Genomic DNA, 18,430 nt, shown 5'->3' with positions numbered 1-18,430 from the left:
AGAAGACAAAAGTGTACATAGGTAGTTTGCAATTATTACTCCATGGTATTAAAATTATTAACACAATTATTAGTTATATTAAATAAAATGTTATTATTACAATCATTCCTTTTTATGCCACTTGCTAAATAACAACATTAGTTCAACTGCTAGTAGGAAATTTCCCCAAACACAACAGAAGAGAGAAGCTACAAATGATTTCTTTTTTGGCGGGGGCATCTAATGTAGAGCGATAATACAGCATCTGTTGTAAAACTAAAATAATAATAATACCATCTACAATTACTATTGAAAATATCAAAGCGCAAGGAAAAAAAAAAAACAGTAAACCAACCCAAATCTTCTGAAGTGCACAGCAGAGGTTTTTCTCCTGAGTTAGGTACTTGAAACTCTTTTCCAAGGAGATCTTCTGAATTTGAAAAAGTTTTGGGACATAGGCTCATTGTTTGTAACTTCACTTTTGCTGGAGTCTTGAACATTTCAGTTAACCCTGTGAGATGAGAATAATGGAAAAATAATTAACATATTGCTCATATGTGCCAACAGTCCTCACATACACCGGAGGAAGCAGCAGAGAGTGAACAGGGAATCACTCCCCAGAATTCTTGGAAGACGGAGTCACATTATAAAAATGAACTCATTTGGGACACCTGGGTGGCTCAGTCGGTTAAGCATCTGCCTTTGGCTCAGGTCATGACTTCAGGGTCCTGGGATCCAGCCCCATGTCCGGCTTCCTGCTCAGAGAGGAGTTTGCTTTTCCCTCTGACCCCCATCTTGCTTGTGCTTTCTCTCAAATAAATAAATAAAATCTTAAAAAAAAAAAAAAAAAGAACTCATTTCGTTGAAGAAGAGCAATGGGAAGTTGGAATTATATCTCCTCTTCTTTGCCTTTCTTCTTGGTGAGAAAATCTAATGAAGGAAGCTGACATCTCAATCCTGCATGGTTGCCCCGATCCTGAGCAGCAGCCGGGAGACAGAGACTGGCCCCCGGTGCTTCCCCTCCAGACATCCAGGAACCTGGCACCCTCATGCTGCCTTGGAAAGTCCTAGCTTATGTAGACCTGGGTATTATGCACAAATAAAACGTCCCAATTTTTTTAAAAAATGACTGTCCATTGGGCTGCCCATAATAGTATTGTCAAGTGATAATATCACCATCTTTTCATTTTAACACCCAAAAGTAATAATAACATAATCTCAGAAAAAAGAATCATACAGTACTTTAGCTGGAAGATCCATCTTTCTGAAACACTAAAATTATCCCACTTTTCTGACTTTTCTCATTTCGCCATCAATGGGTCAAAATGTTCTCAGTCTGGCATCTGTTTGCAAACTGTGTTTGGGAAGCCTATTTTGAAGGCCCTCATATCAGCCAGTTCACTTAAAAATCTCATCCCTCTGCCCCTATTCGGGCTTTCCTTAAAATACCCAGAATCCAGTCTTCTGTACAGATTGATGTTTTGTCATGAAAGTTATTCATAGCAAGGGGTGGAAAAGTTGTTTGGCTTCCTAAGAAGGTGGTCTTAAAGGAAGATTGAGGAAATCTACTATCCTGGGTACTGAGTATTTACATTTCTATTAATTTTACCTTAAAGATATTTTTTGAGAATTGGTTTTCAATGCTTCAGCACATAAGTATTAGTCATACTCACACGTGAACATAATTTACGAGGATACTCTTATGTGCACGTCTGCACACTGGGTGGCATAACCTGAAAATGTTTTTCTCATTGAGCATAATCTCAAAACTGGCTACAACTCTTCTACATGTTCGTGATTTTTTTTTTTTTAAAGCTAAATATGTTGATCAAACTGTGACTGTAATCACAGGGTACCTTATCTGGGTTATACATCTTAAAATGGGTTTCAGATGGGTTTTCCATCTTAAAATATGCCAGGAAGTAAAAACAAGATTCCATCTAATGGGAGGTGGACTCGGGTCTCACCTTCCTCCAAAAATGTTCAAGGCAGAAAGCAGTGGTCAAGCCATGTAGCATGGAATCCCAACCCTGGGCTCTTGCCTTGGTTCTATCCTAGAGCAACCATAAGGAAGTCACATCCCACTTTTACCGAGAATGGAAACACTGGCTCGATTGTTGATGCTTAAGGGAAACCTTCTTACAGGCCTTTGTTTCAAGATGCAGTTAAGCTTCATGGAAAGGAAGGAAATGGTGAAGCAGCAAAATATTGCTCAAACCAACTGCTCTAACTTTGGGACAATCGATTAGTAGAAATGCAGGGAAAGGGCAATTATAAGGGCAAGCCTGCTTTTTTCACCATAAAGCAGCTTCCAGTTCTCTCTAACCATGCTGCAATCCAAGGTAAAGATGTGCTTTTACCATTCATCCCTGCTTCATGCAGGACTCATGATCCCTCGTTATCAGCGGACCCACTCTTCTTATCCAAATCAGCCTTCCCTTCCCTTCCTTGAACCATCACGACCCCAGGCAGCTGACTAGATTGTTAATCCTCCCGTCCCTCTCACAGTAGACCCAACCGTAGCACCCACCCACATCCTCACAGGTAGGAGGATCAGAGGGCTACGGTTTATATGACCCAAGGCTAGGTTTTTACCTGAAAGGTCTTCATTAAAGTCCATTTTTTTGCTGAATACAAAGTTGTTCAGCATTCTGTAGGGCCGAGTGGGCACATTTACTTTCTCAATGTGAGCTTTCCCTATTATTATGGTACAGGGAGAGTTGGCATGGCCTGTGCTAAATTGATTGTGAACGTTGCTAACAGGCTTCTAGAAAAAAAAATAGAACAAGATGAACAAAACGTCAAAGCATAAATCCACACTTCATGTAATCTTACAGGATAGTATGCGCTGAAAGAGTGATTCCTACCTTTGGTGTATTCATTCTTCTTTGCCTTTTGTTCAGCTGTCTTTGGGGGCCGTGTTTAACCACTTTAGCTTGTGTTTGTTTGGCACCGAGTTTTACTATGTCTGCCCACGATTTTGCCACTGTCAGAAGGAAAGCGTGTTGAAACGTTTCCATTTTTTTTAATAATAAATTTATTTTTTATTGGTGTTCAATTTGCCAACATACAGAATAATACCCAGTGCTCATCCCGTCAAGTGCCCCCCTCAGTGCCCATCACCCATTCACCCCCACCCCCCGCCCTCCTCCCCTTCCACCACCCCTAGTTCGTTTCCCAGAGTTAGGAGTCTTTATGTTCTGTCTCCCTTTCTGATATTTCCAAACCAGCATCCATGAGAACATTTACCTTAAGACCTAACCTGCTAACACAACACTCACCAATTAAATTGGCTTCCGAAGCACCACTCCTTCTTCTGGAATAAATCATCTGCAAGATTTCATGTTGGCTTCGATCAATGGAAGTTCTCTTTGAAGGCAAGTTGCCGCTCCTCTTCCCTCCCCTCTTGGGAATATCTGTGTGATGAGGAGATTTGCTGCCCCCGGGGACCGAGGCCACCTTGCATGACCTACGGCGTGTGTCAGTAGCAACTGGAGAAGTTTGCATAGGATCACGAGCTGGAGATCCCTTACGCTGGGGTTGTGTGGTCACTTCCAGTTGGTTTTCTGAAGAATCTTCTTTTCCTGATGGTGGAGGGTATTCCTGACGGGATTTAAATGTTCATAAGAAAGCTTACCACCAACGGAACATCTCTGTGGTGAAAACTCTCCCCAATGAAGAAGTTTAGCTGTTTAAAGCACCAAAACGTTTCAACCACTGTCTGTCAAGTGTCAGGTAGAAATGGGAGTCTGTGCCCCCTGCTTTAAGAAAAAAAAGGATGGATAGAAAAAACAGCAAATAAATCTTAATTGGGGTAATTCAGAAAAAGTGGAAGGAATCTCCTAAGGAGTGACCAGTGAGCCTGCTCTCATCTGAATTGGCAAAGAGCACCATCTGTGGGTGTTTAACCCTGGTTGGTCTACACGGGAAGGAAGGCTGCTCATTTCTGGGAGCCAGCACGAAAAGATTTGGTATGAACAGAAATTAAAGACTGCCCAGGACCTCTGATGGGGATGAGCTGTGGGGCCATACCTCTCTAGAGACCTAAAGTCAAGAGGACAACACAGTCTAGGGTAGATGAATGAAAATTCTAAGTAGATGATGGTCAAAATCATTGTTGTGTTGCCATCCAAGACTTTCCTTTACACCTTATACATCTTATAATTCTAAAAGAAAAAAAAAAGCCTTATGGTTATGTGTCATGAGGTCTCCAGTTTCCTTGTAATTGCTAGTGTTTTTATTAAAGACTTTATTGATTTATTTAGAGAGAGAGGGCACGCAAGAGAGCACCAGAGGGAGGGAGGGGCAGAGGAAGAGGGAGAGTCTCAAGCAGACTCCCCAGCTGAGCGAGGAGCTGGGCACAGGGCTCGACATCATGACTTGAGCCAAAAATCAAGAGTCGGATGCCTAACTGACTGAGCCACCCAGGTGCCAGTGTAATTGCTAGTTTTTACTAAAACCCTTGAGGGGAATGCTTGGATGGCTCAGCAGTTGAGTGTCTGCTTGGCTCAGGGCATGATCCTGGGATCCGGGATCGAGTCCCACATCGGGCTCCTTGCACGGAGCCTGCTTCTCCTTCTGCCTGTGTCTCTGCCTCTCTCTGTGTGTGTCTTTCATGAATAAATAAATAAAATCTAAAAAATTAAAAAATTAAAAAAAATAAAACCCTCGAGGGATCACCTGTAAGCCTGGCTGGCCTTAGGAGGCCCCTGCAGGAGAAGGCGGCCCTGAGGGCTCGCCCGTGCTCAGCCACCTTAGAATTGTGCTAAGGAGCCCCGTGAAGGAGCTCTCCTTGACACACATATATATTTTTTTACCTTTTTATCAGAAAGAAAAAGGGTCTTCATAATAATTGTACCAGTAGGGGGCATTTGGAAAGGCTATGTCACAGGGATGAGTGAGAATGTTGGTTGCCCAACATACCTTGATGATTTTCTTCAGGACAGGTGGGGTGTGGCTTACAAGAGATCTTCTTGGTGTTTCTCCTCTCTTGAGAGGCGTGTTAGGAGGTAAGTTTTCATCAAATAACTCCGGTTTCAGACGACCACCAAAGGAGACCCGCCTTTTTTTCAGGGGTGTTCCCTCAATCTTATCTAAAGTAACGAATACAAAGGAGGAGAAGGAATGAAGGACATACGCTCAGGACTTGTTTCAGGTTGCTGTTAAAGACAAACCACCGGTGAAGTCCCCCAAAATCTAACACCACAGCATTTCACCCCTTTGTAATGCTGAGAATCCGGAGCTGCTTCAAGAGCTCAGAAGAGACCCAGGTACAAATTAACAAAAACATCAAGTCCCGGCTGGATAGGACAAAGATTTCCTATAAAAGGGTGAAAAACCCTATAAAGGGATTGGTCTGGACTGGTGGCTTCTACTTCTCAACAGAGATGGATGTTTCCACAGTGACCTGAGAGGGTTTTTTCAAAAGACTTGTGTGAACTCGGGCTCACCCAGACCTACCTAGTGAGAAGTCATGAACTTGAAAACCTCTCCAAGTGACTCAGAAAGGCGATTCATGGAGTCCACCACACATTCTTATGAGCCAGCCCTCGACATAAATCCCTGGTCTGAGGGATGCCCTTTCTGAGACTCGGGGACATGTGATGGATACGTGCGGGTCTGATTTCAGAGAGTCGCACACCTTGCACGTGCGCCCTCTGCCAAAGGGGCCCAGGCAGTAAGCCTGCTACTTCAGAACACCCACAGAGCCTCCCCTGCCGAAAAGCAAGGGAGAGAGCCCAGGAGGTACCAAGCCTCCTCCAGAGGTCAGAGCTCTGTAACCCACTGTGTGACGTAAGGCTGTCAACTCCCTATTTGCAAGAGGGAAATGACAGGAACGTGCATCCTGTGGGCACCCCTGCTGCCTGCATAGACCATCAAGTGTGAATGCCTGATGCATGAACCCATGGGTATGGTCGGGAATTTATATGAAACACTGGACTATCCATGTGTAGATGCATGGGCTGCTAGTATATATGAAATCATATGTATATGAATATATATGTGTAATCCTCCTACGCTAGTAGGAGACCTTGAGAAATCCCGAGATACCCCATATTTTAACAGTTCCAAGGGATTTCTCTGGACTTCATTCAAAGGAGCAAACTCCTAGGATACAGGTGCTTATGGTTCAGAATTAAAACCTTTGTGAAAAGCAATTATGCTTATTAGGCTTATCTTCCTTCCTATCTTCCTATAGGTGGAGAGAGAATCCAACATGTCTTTGGATCCCCTTGAGATCCCCGGCTGTGTTCCTCCCGGACAACCCACACTTCCTCTGGAGCCCCTAGTTACGACTCTCCAGGACGAGCCCATCAGAGTAGATAGGCACATATGGCTGCCTCATGAGCGCACCTCCACATCTCACAGACTTTCCACCACAGTGAAGCCACTACCGAGCAAAGGAAGGCCTCATGAATTCATATCTAGATACGAGGTAGTAGTGAGCTTGTGGGGGAAAATGCAGTTAGGTAAACTTACTATTGGAGTCACCAAAGTTGCTGGTATCAACTGAACTATGACCAGGTAACCCAGAGCATGTGTGCCCAGCTGTGGCGCCCACTTTCTCAGGTTGGTGGACGGAAACTCCTTGAATCTTCCTTTCAACTTGAACGGGCAACGGAGCCAAAATAGTATGATTCTGAGTTTCTGTTTCTGCGGTAAGAATGTCCACACTGGGAGGAACACTCCTCCTCTTTTTGGAAAAGAGTTTTTCTGGTGTATCTTCAAAATTATCAGCATTTTCTACTTTAGCGGGTGTTTGATTTCTGGCTAAGAACATCCTAGGAGTCAACGTTTCGTTCTCTGTCCCGAAGCCTTCCCTCTGATCCAGATTCATGGATTCACTTCCACTGGTAATACTCATGTCTTCACTCCGACGTTTTCGGGAGGAACTGTGTGGGGAACGTTGGGCCAGGGTCTTGGCTCTTGTCATCTCCTTAGGAGGGATGCTGGGACTCATGGCCTCCTTGGGATTCTGAGCAGCGTCCTCATCGTTTCTCCTGTCTTCAGTCTGGCTAATTCCTTGTTTCCCCAAAGCAGAGTCTGCCTTGATTTGGGTGAATCGGCCCGATCTGGGTCTGGATTTAAGGGAGACCGGGACTTGTGTTCCGTCTTGTAAACCACCAGAACGTTCATTCTCCAGGGCACAATGACTCTGTGATCCTGATTTTTTACTGCTCTGCAGAACATTTCCTTTTTCTGATCTCACATCAAACTCTTCCTTCATTGACACATAAAGCTTCCTAAAGGGAGACTCATGGTTTTCACTATTCTCAAGACACCTTGTAGAGGGGAAAGACTTCAATTTTCTATTACAGCTCACTAAGGGTATGCTGGAATCTTCCTTATAATCCCTAGCTGTAGGATCTGTCACATTTCTGTAGTTCTCTCCAGGCGGTTCTGAGGAATGAACAACATCAAGAGTTTGGCTGGCAACATGATCTCCAGAGCCATCCAAGACTGTGCTGGCTGCTTTGCCATTCTTCACGTGCACCAGAGGACTTCCTGAAACATCTTCAGAGACTTTTGAACAGGCACTGGAATCTTGAACTTTCCCATCTTGGCAATGAGTTATGAAACAAGAAACAGAAAGTTCTTATTGAAAAGTTATGTACTTATTGAACAGAAAGTTCTTAGTCTCAATGATTAACATTGTGCAGTATTCAAATTTTAAAATCATTTCAAAGTGACTTATAATCTAGCTTTTCACTGAGCCTACAAATTACTTAAGGCCCAAAATGTGTGACAAAAGCATTCTGATACTCGAATTATGATACAAACAAATAAGTCACATCAGCCTCCTATAACCAATACGAGGGATCACATGCTATTACTCCACGAAATTCAGCTGACCGCTGTGTTATTTATTTATATCTGGACACTCCGATAAACATGGTGCCCTCTACCTCACTTGAGGAAAAAGTTAACTCAGTGTCTGCCTATCTATTACGTTAAGTAACACAACTTCCTAACTTATATGAACCTTGATGTGGAATGTTTGTGTTCTTGTTGTCTCTTCCTTGCCCTGACACTACACAGAGATCTGATCTTGCAGGATCCAGAATAAAATAAAAAAAACTACTAACCAGGATCAGAAGAGAAGCTAGATCTGGAGACCCGAAGCAGAGATTCCTGCGAATTAGCAAAATACAAACAGCGATTTAGGTGCTTTTTTTTTTTTCCAAATACCAACAGTCATATTTATGAAAATATTCTTGCTATGGATGCTCTTCCTTGCCAGACTGCTCTTACAGGAATTTTAGAGACTTTGAGAAATGAGCCAAAGACATTCAGGGACAAGTGCTCACAAGACAAGTATTTCTTAGCTGATTTTAAAAACAAACTTGAAGCTCCAAGTTGTATAAATGGAACCTCAGTTGAGTTTTTCTAACTTCCTCAAACTTCTTTCTCATCGCCATATGAAAGAACAAAAGCTAAAATTAAATGTCACCTACACTGGGCATCTGTGAACTTTACAAGGGTGCAGAATTACTGACTTAAGATTTAGCCTTATCAGAAGAGGCTGCAGGACCTGTGAGTGAGCTGGGGCCCCCCCTTTGGCCTGTTTGCTCAGGCTGGCAGGTGCAGCCGACAGCCCGGATGTTCAGGCGAAAGTGAAACCAGCAGGCCACAGGCGCCGCACCCTCTGAGCACAGCAATCGGCTCCAATGTTCTGACCTGGCCTCCAACAGCTGTCTTCACAAATTGTCAGGAAATTTTTTAGGGGGCTAGGAACAACCACAGAATAACAGCGACATAAGGTATAAAATTTCAATGTTGCTTCAAAGAAGGAAAACTATCTCATCTGAATTATTATGGGGGAAAAAAAAATCACAAAATATATCCAAAAGCAAATAACTTCTTTCTTCAATCAATTTCAGATTTCTTGGAATCTAACACGTTTCTCAAACTCGCCAGGTGAGGGATCGGTTTCTAATTTCTAATGAGAAGTGGGCCAATTTTAGGACTAAACCACAAAAATGAATTAAAATGTAAAAAATGTATACAAAATATAATCATATAAGCTCATTTTTTGTAATGTCATATTCCATAGACATAAAAAAATCACTGTCAAACACGTTCTAAGTATTCAGTTTCAATATTGACTTTATCACAATCCAGACAATCCTATCACAATAGGCCATTGAGACCACTTCTAACTTGAAGTCCAGCTTTTTGGTTGGTGCCCTAATACCTACCAACAAAGTAGGTAGAAAACCTCAAAAGGTAGCTTTTCCCCCAAAGCCGATGAGGGGCAAGGTCACCAAAAAGGTCATTCCTCTAGGGAGGAAGCAGCACCTTGCAGGAGCAGAGATCTCTAGTTGAAGGCCGTCCTGCTAATTTCAGGTGCAAGTACAATATGACTTTTTAAGCCAGTGAATTACGGCCTGGTCACAGGAGACCAGCTTGGGTAGCTCATAAAGGATAGAAATTCTCAGGACATGTCCTACTAAGTCTCCAAGGATAGGGACAGAATTGCATTCTGATAAGCCGTACTGTTCGGCTAGACATAGGTAATAAGATTCTCTTTTCACATGACACAGTGCGTAACACTCCCCCAGTGGCATGGGTTGTCTCTCCATCAAAATTAGAAAGCATGCCTGGTACTCACAGCTCTGATGTGATCATTTCAGATGCATTGAGATGGAGGAGTACAATAACCGGAAGATAACACGAGCCACTAATCTAGTTCCTAGATTTTTTTTTTTTCTTTAAGATTTCATTTATTTATTTGACAGAGAGAGAGAGAAAGAGCACATGCAGGGAGGGGCAGAGAGAGCGCAGCAGGCTCTCCACTGAGCAAGAAGCCTGACACGAGGGCTCAATCCCAGGACTCTGGGATCATGACCTGAGCCGAAGGCAGATGCTTCACCCAATGAGCCACCCAGGCGGCCTAGTTCTCAGATTTTAATTCTATGTGATGGGCTGTCCTAACTAAAGGTTTGTAAGAAAAGCAGATTGTGACATACTCCAAAAGCTTTTGGACCAAAGTGTAAGACTCACTTAGTACTCTGTGAAAATAAAAAGCATAGTTGTAAATTATTCCGCTATGCCTAAGTTCAACTTGTTTAAGACCTCAGGCACATGTCCCTCTCATAACTGGCAAGTCACCCTCCCCTGTGAGACACCATTCATCGACGTGCGTATAAATGATCTCACGCTGTCATGCAGAAGAATCAGAGCCCGAAGTTGGATAATACCCCCCCATCACCTGTTTGCGTTTTCGTCCCAGGCATTCAGTTGACTTGCTTCCATTCTGATGAATTTCGTTTTCATACCTGAAGTGCACAGAAGGACAGATACATACTCAGATTCAAGATCTGTAACTCACGGTAAAGCCTCCTTATCTGATTAATGTCCAAGGAGCAAGGAACAAATTGCAGATTTTATTCAAGATCATAACCTTATTCACGGAAATAAATGTAGAGTGAGAAAAGATCTTACACTGAAAACTTTGATACGTTGCCTCAAATTTCTTTTGGAACGTTACTGTCGGAGGCTGGGACCCAGATTAATTTCTGAACACTGACCAGCTAGTTGTGTGATTTCAATAATACCTGCGTACCTCCTATGTGAGAACCTACTGAGTACGAGAGCCAACTAGATTTCCACCGATGTATATCCATGGAAATCATCTGAGGCCTTGGAAGGTCACCCAGGGAGCCCAGCGGCACCTGAGGTCTGAGGCACGTTGTGATGTCACCTACTGCAGGGTCACCACAGAGCCACCATGTACCTTAGGGTCACGGTGACCTTCTGTTTCCTGCCTACTGCATCTGTATCTGAAGAATGACTGGCACATTCTTGACTATGTAGACAGATGTAGCAACATACCCACTCCTTCTACTGGGCCTGGGCACAATTCAGAGAACAACCTTCTATGGGTATAGTGAACCTGGCCTCAGTGAGGTGATCCGAAACAGCTGGCTGTCTGGAATTAGTTCTCATGGTCACAGAGTTCATGGTTAAGTCCTTCTTCCTAAGACTCCTTCCCCACTCTTATGTTGGAGATATTGAATTATCTTAATTAATCTCAATCTGAACAGCATCTCATTTTGGGGAACACATTCTGATCTCCATTCCACATCAAATACTTCCTACCTAGAAGTCTGTTCGAGACGCATGCCCTTGAAAAATGAAGAAGGCAAATCCACAAAAGCACAGAGAAAGAAATGACCGATTGAACAGAAAATATCTCTTTAATGCGACCGGAGGTAATGAGGTTGGCGCTCCATTTGGCAGCATGGATGACCAAAGGGACCTGACTGTGTGATGCCTACGAGAGACACAATGCACAATCGATGGCACCTACGGGATGAACGTGGTAGGACGGAGAGGACACGCCATGCAAACAGTAGCCAAAAAAGAGATGGAGGAGGGGTTACACTAACGTCAGACAAAATATATTTCAAGATAAAAACTGTTCACGGACACCAAGCATATTTTTTGATGATAAAAAGATCAACCTATCCAGAAGATAAACCAATTGTAAAGTAACGTGGGTGGAATAGCTGGTTCCAAGAGACAATCTAAACCTTAAGGATTATGAAAAGTTGAAAACAACGTGCCAGAAAATATGATCGTATGCAATCACTGATAAAGAGCATTACTAAAGCTACAGAGCATCTCAGAAAGATAAGAGATAGAGCTTCATCCACCTGGATAGAATTCTAAATTTCAACACACAGTCTAGCCTCAGCATATAGAGAGCAAAAACAGAAGAGCTTAAAAAAACAGAGGAAAAAAAAATCATCAATGTGTGATTTCGACCTACTGGCCTGAGTAAGAATCAAGGGGTAAATCACTGATTCCAGAGCTGGGGAGTTGAATCTAATGGACATATATGGACAGAACATAGCACCTGGGAGCTCATTCGTTTCAAACACACAGAAGAAATCAGCACAAAAGTCACAAAGTAAGCCCCTGGTCATCTGGTCATAAAGCAAGCCCCTGACTCACTTCAAAAACTGGAAATTTCCTAAATGTCCGTCCAGAATGAAAAAAATTGTGTATAATTGTGTATGTAACTGTGACATTACTTCAATGAGATACTTATGATGCAGCAAGAAAGAACAAACTGGGACATCCACGGTCTGCATCTCACCAGAAGTCAGTTACAAGTATATTCTTCATTATTCCAAATTTATGGAGTTTTAACAAAGACAAACAAAACCATAGTGGTTAGAGATGCATGCTTAGGTAGCCAAATTCCAAAGACTTGATGTTATCAGAAAAGCCACTCAGGTGGTTTACTTGGTGAGGGAAGGAAGTAGTGATTAGGTGGGTGATGTGTACGGCTTGGGCGGTGTATTAGTTTGCTAGGGCTGCTGCAACAAGATGCCACACTGGTGGCTTCAACACGGAAATGTATTTTCTCACAGTTCTGGAGGCTGGAAGTCCGAGATCGAGGTGTTGGCGGGGCTCCTCCCTCCTGAGGCCGCTCTGCTGGGTTTGCTAGGGCCGCCCCTCCGAGCACCTGCTCCCTTTCTTCTGTGTCCTAATCTCTTCTTACAAGGACATCAGTCAGATTGGATTAGGGCCCACCCTAAGGCCTCGATTTGGCTTAATCACCTCTTTAAAGACCCCGTCTCCAAATACAGTCATATTCTGGGTGCTGGGGGTTAAGCTTTCAAAGTAGGAAATGCGAAGGGACACAATTCAGTGCATAACAGATGATAATCACCACGGTGCTCACTCCACCATAAGCTGAGTGGACATCTGGTGTCTTTCCCCATGAGCCTCTTCTACTTTTTTTTTTTTTTAAAGATTTTATTTATTCATGAGAGACAAGAGAGAGAGGCAGAGACACAGGCAGAGGGAGAAGCGGGCTCTCTGCAGGGAGCCCAGGACCCTGGGATCATGCCCTGAGCCAAATGCAGACACTCTACCACTGAGCCACCCAGCTGTCCTGCCCTTTTAAAGATTTTATTTATTCAGTCTTCTACTTTAAAATGAAACCAAAACTGAAAAATTGTATGGTTTCACAACACTTGCAACAAAATAAACCCCACGAGGATCTGGTCACCCCTCTTTGGCTCCGTTGGGGGCACTCAGATCCTCCAAGGGGATCACACGAGCCCCAGGTGTCATTCCTTCTATACCCAGGTGACTCCAGACTGAGAACCAGTGGGGAGGGGCGACCTCAAGCACTCTGACGTCATCAGCATGAGAGGCGGCCTCTAGCGCTCTGACATCATCAGCGTCACAGAAAAATCCCAGAAGTCTAGTTTTGGAGCGTCAGAAGGTCTGCTTATGCCGAGAATGCCTAGTTTTTAGTTCTCACCCACCTGAAAGATCGATCAACAATAGTGATCACATCTCCGTGCTTTAGTTGCACAGGCTCATCAATAGCACAGCCGTTCACCTGCGTCGGATTGCTGGAACTGAAATTAAACAATACCGCCTACAGAGGAGAAGAAAGGGGAAAATAGGTAATTGATGAATGGGTAAGAAGTGAAATGAAAACGTAAAAAATAAATTGATTTCAAACCCTCACTTACCTCCTGCCCACTGATTTCAATTTTGCAATGCTGTTTTGACACGACAGGGAGCTGGATACGAATGTCACATTCAATACCCCTTCATCGAAAGAAATTAAGAGTTTTAGGGCACTTTAATTTTTTTTTTTTTTTTTAGAAATTCCATGAATGCTTTGAAATAAAACAGCATTTGACTACATGGTTGATCGATTAATGAAACGACAGAAAGGGAAAATAACCTGGGTGATAAGAGGACCTGTGCATTTTGCCAACAATTTTGACAAGTATCATATAAGCGACCATTTTAAATCTTTAAAACTTTGGGTACTTGAAAATAATTACAATGGAAAATATTAGAATACAAAACTGGATTGCCTTTTTACAGAAATGCCTATGCTTATAAAACCCAAATCAGGGAGTACTTTATACCAGTTTGGAGGAATGAATGGATTGTTGATACTCTGTACTTTTTTCCCCTATAAAAAAAGGTTCATGTGTGTTCATTTGTAACGTTATGTACGTTTAAAGGTTTTTTTTTTAAATTTTTATTTATTTATGATAGTCACAGAGAGAGAGAGAGAGAGAGAGAGAGGCAGAGACACAGGCAGAGGGAGAAGCAGGCTCCATGCACCGAGAGCCCGACGTGGGATTCGATCCCGGGTCTCCAGGATCGCGCCCTGGGCCAAAGGCAGGCGCCAAACCGCTGCGCCACCCAGGGATCCCTAAAGGTTTAATCATCACTACACATGCTGTATTTTATGCTAACACCTGTCTATGCAGCAGCCTCTTCACATACAAAGACAATTACATCAGCACCTGTATCGTGGTGTTGTTCAAACAGTGAATGAATTATACATGCCTGCCGTTCGCCTGGCACACAGTCAGTGCCATTTACTCATGAGCTTTTTGTTGTCTTAAAACTACACTGTATTAATGGATTAACAGATTCACAAATCTATCATTAAAAACACGAATGCAAGCTACGAATAAGCATTATTAGATTCAACTTGTTTTCCCACACAAACAACATCAGCAGGAAGCATCAGAAGGGAGAATTTCCAAACCCATGTGCAAAACTAATCAAAATGGTCCTTAGTTAAGTTTCCTTAGGTCTCTGGTGTTACCTTTACTGTAAGTCTAAACAGTTATATACTCTCCTCTCCGTTCTCAATATACTATTCTAGAGCTACAAATATCTCTTTCTAGAACATATATAAAAGATGCAGTGGCTTAAAATAATTGTAGAACTGGAGGGCTCCCAAGGGCTGATAGACTCGCTTTGTGTGAGTGTGAGTGTGTGGTAAGTTTCTTTCCCTATGTGTTGCACAGTGTTCCTAGCCTTAGTGGACAAACAGCTTTAGGGGTTGCAGCCTAGGGTGGCGAGTAGATGGAAAAGGACAAAGCAGTATATTGGTAGCTGTAGACAGAGCAGTGCTAGCTCTGTCTGTCCATAGAAATAGAGAAATGGGCTCAGCCACAGAGATTTAAACTATCTGGTTGTCCCACACATTAACACAAAGTGGGGTTCAGATACACACTTGTATTTTGTTTTATGGTCTCCCAGCCTTTCCAGCCTGGGCACTTTTGGACAAAACTTCATCCTCCTTTGAGGTTTCGTTGTCCAATCTTTATTTCTCTACTTGCCTCATTTCATCTCTGAGCTTTGCAGGTAGCCAGATGTGATTTAAAACTTCCATTCGAAGGGGTTTCCTGTCATGGAGTCATTGGTTTGCAGGAGTAAGTCATGCTCTTTCTCTAAAGGGGTGTGGGGGTGGTCATCCACAAGATTAGCTAAACTTAAGTTGTTAGAATAATTTCTTGATTGGAAATTTTAGCTTTGAGATTTGTTGCTCTAGTTCCTAAAAGAACTTGGAGATGCTCCTCATGTGTCCGGCTACCACTTTGACTCCTTGGAACCCACCCATTCTTTCACTTTAAGAAAAAACAGGTCATAGTTGCAGAGGTCTCTGTATTTTGTAGCCGCTTTTTTGTAAGAAGTACTTCTCCCAAATAAAACAATTAAAAAAAATTAAAAAGAATATCTCTTTCTACCATGTCCTGTGACCAAACACTCTTGAATGGGTTTTAAATGATAAAATTCTGCATAAAAAGATTTTTAATCACTGCTGTATAATAACCAGAATTACTGACACTTGACACCAAAATGTTTATTCTTTTTCCTTGGAAGAGAAAAGAAGCTATGGGAACTGAACGGCTCATTTAAACTAAAGAAGAGAATTTGATTTTTAGGCAACAGAATATTCCAGCAAGAGGGAGAGACTATTGCATTAGAACTGAGAATTTGTGTGGCTGTGAACTGCCAACTAGAACCCCTATGGACCCATGGTTCTTCACCTCAGCACTATTGACATTCTTTACAGTAGGAGCTGTTCTGTACATTGTAGGCTCCTTAGCAGCATCCCCGACCTCTATTCACTGATGTCAGTGGCGTAAGCTTCCCACATTGTGACATAGAAAATGTCTCCAGACCTTGCCAGATGGCTCCTGCAGGGCAAAATAACCCTAGGCTGAGAACCACTGCTCCTCATGATGCCACATTCAACCCCAAGCATCTACTAGACACAGTCAACTACTGATCGCCTCTTACTGTCAGACCCGTACCAGGCACTGAGACATAATTATGAACCAGACAGTCCCTGTCCTTAGACAGCCCTGTAGTGGGGAGACACAACCAAAGACTCATCACCCTGCACGGTGTTAGGAAAGACAAGAGCAGTGTCCACCAAAGGCTTCTCTTTAGGTGCCCTCTAATTGGATATCTGAAAGTTGGAAAGGTCTCACTCACGTAGGAGGATAGAGAAAACGTTCCAGTCATAAGGTTTAAACTGGCTAAAAGCACCAAGATGAACAGAAGCTTGGAATGTCTGAGTTAAGGAAGGTAGAACATGGTAGAGATGGGAGGATGGGGTGTGGGTAGAAGGTGGTCCCACCTCACAGGGCTCCAGAGAGAGGGTGACTTATAATTTGTATGAGAAATCACATGTTAGAAACCGGGAGGAGGGTGCCTGTTATACAGGGACCCTGGTCATTTACCAACAGGCCGGCAAAAAGAAAGAAGGTCTCGAAAACACTCCAGCAGGACTTCTCCTATTTTCATTTTTCCAAAAACCCAACAAACGAAATACACAGCCTCCTTCCCTCGTTTGCTCAGCAGCGTCCCCCCACAGCCAAGGTGCACCAAGCTTGAAGGGGTTTCAGATGAACCCCATCTAAAGAATGCCTGAAGTGAATCAGGATTTGAGAATAATCTACATTTTTCTCCATTTAAAGATTTTATCAAATCAATTTTAAAATGTGTTTGATTAAAAAAAAAACACTTAACCATATACACATTGTTTTAAAAATTCTATTTCCTAATAAACAATTATGTTGATTAATAGATAAGAAAGTCTCCAGCAAATAGGACGCGGGGAACTGCCCCCAGGGCACTTCCAGTCTGTTAATCTGTGATTAGGATATTAACGCCTTTTTTTATAAATATTTTTCATATATATATTTTTTTATTTTTTTGGATATTAACGTCTTTTATACTAAATGGTCCACCCCTATGTCGGGCTCACCTTCCAAACAAGCAGGTGCTGAGGCTCAGTGGGAAGTGAGGGCCGTCGACCCCACTCCTTTTGATGGTAACCAGGCGTCCTGTAGGACCCATTTTCTAAACAAGATGTTGAGTATGATCCAAACAGGAAGGTCAGGCATCAAAAAGTTCGCTGAAGCAAACTTACTGCAGAAACATGCCACTGAATAAGACAAAAACAAAACACGCGCGCGGGTGGGGGGGGAGGGAGAGAGTCACTCTAAAAGCAAAGAGCTAGGAAGTCACTTGTAAGTCACCAAATGGGCTCGCTTGTGCCATTCGCCGTGCTCCTGCCACCCTGACCCACACTCAACTTGACCCCTAGGGGAGCCCCAGCCGGGCCCCGGGCTGCACTCCAGGCGCCCACAACACCCAGTGCCCCCAAAGACCCGCGGCCAGGACCCAGCGCATCACCGTCGAGGCTCCCGGGAGCTCCCCTGCGGACCCCCTGGTCAGAGCCCCAGCCGCGCCGCCGCCACCGGTTCCCGTCGAGCAGGCGTCCCCACGGCCCCGGCCCCCGGGCGCGCCCGCCTCCCCCGCCCCCGAGGCGCCCCAGCATCGGCTCACCCAGCACCAGTCGCCCGCACCGCCACCAGCGGATCCGCCGCTCCGCGAGACGCAAACCCGAGTCCTCACCGGGGAAAGCCAGCTGCTCGTTCCCCTGCGTCCACCGCCCGCCCCCTGCTCCGGGGACGGGGACCGCCCGCGGCCACCTCCGCCGCAGCCCTCACTGCCCCCCGCCGTCGCCCTCGCCCTCGCCGGAGACCAGGTGGCCCGGCCCAGCTGCGTCCGGGAGGTGGCGGCGTTAGCAGGTCCGCTCGTAAACCCGCCGCCGCCTGCCCGCCGCCGCCGCAGCCGCCGCGCCCTCCCGATTCAAATGAAAACAACGATTCGAATTTGGCGCTAAGCGCTGTGATTGGGCGCGGCGGCGGGCGGCTGACCAATGGGCAGGGGCGGGGGCGTGGCGGGGGCGTGGCTAGAGCGGCGCGCGCGCTCCTGGAGCCCAGAGGGCGGGGGGGCTGCGAGTGCACCTGCGGGACCCGGGTCCTCCCCGGCCCGTGTCCTGGTCTCCCTGCCGCAAGCCCCTCCTGCCGCCTCCCGTTTAAGGACAAACAGTTGTACACGGTGTGTTTGTTACTCGTTGCCGGAAGGTTTAAAAATTGTGACGGCTTCCTGTATTGCCTCAAATATAACAATTATTGTAAGCAATTTCTTGCTGTGCATGTTATAGTTCCCTTTCAAAAAAAAAAAACACACACACACACACACTAAAAAGATCATGACCTGCACATTGTTCTGAATTTTGCATTCTTTGCTTAATTAATCCTGTGGATATTAACTTCCAGCATAACCTTCCCTTTTACTTTCTTTT

At 44.3% G+C, this 18,430-nt stretch overlaps 1 protein-coding gene across 3 annotated transcripts in view; it reads right to left on the bottom strand.

Moving 5' to 3' along the window:
* MKI67 (marker of proliferation Ki-67) overlaps positions 1–17,910 on the bottom strand; it is a 29,249-nt gene extending 11,339 nt beyond the window's left edge. Inside the window, exons 1-12 of one of the 3 annotated variants that reach the window (XM_077877204.1) lie at positions 17,626–17,910; positions 17,042–17,221; positions 13,482–13,560; positions 13,269–13,384; positions 10,193–10,259; positions 8,067–8,112; positions 6,460–7,539; positions 4,903–5,072; positions 3,261–3,582; positions 2,847–2,965; positions 2,575–2,746; positions 335–490 (exon numbers count right to left, since the gene is read on the bottom strand). In XM_077877204.1, the coding sequence (XP_077733330.1) occupies positions 335–490; positions 2,575–2,746; positions 2,847–2,965; positions 3,261–3,582; positions 4,903–5,072; positions 6,460–7,539; positions 8,067–8,112; positions 10,193–10,259; positions 13,269–13,384; positions 13,482–13,560; positions 17,042–17,133 (2,419 nt within the window). In that variant the 5' untranslated portion in view covers positions 17,134–17,221; positions 17,626–17,910. The remainder of the gene's footprint in view (positions 1–334; positions 491–2,574; positions 2,747–2,846; positions 2,966–3,260; positions 3,583–4,902; positions 5,073–6,459; positions 7,540–8,066; positions 8,113–10,192; positions 10,260–13,268; positions 13,385–13,481; positions 13,561–17,041; positions 17,222–17,625) is intronic. The other 2 variants (XM_077877202.1, XM_077877203.1) reach the window with 2 other exon arrangements.
* Positions 17,911–18,430: the final 520 nt, after the last annotated feature.

This window comes from Canis aureus, chromosome 29 (assembly GCF_053574225.1).
Source record: "Canis aureus isolate CA01 chromosome 29, VMU_Caureus_v.1.0, whole genome shotgun sequence".
NCBI lineage: Eukaryota > Metazoa > Chordata > Mammalia > Carnivora > Canidae > Canis > Canis aureus.
This window is presented reverse-complemented; position numbering and strand designations above follow the sequence as displayed.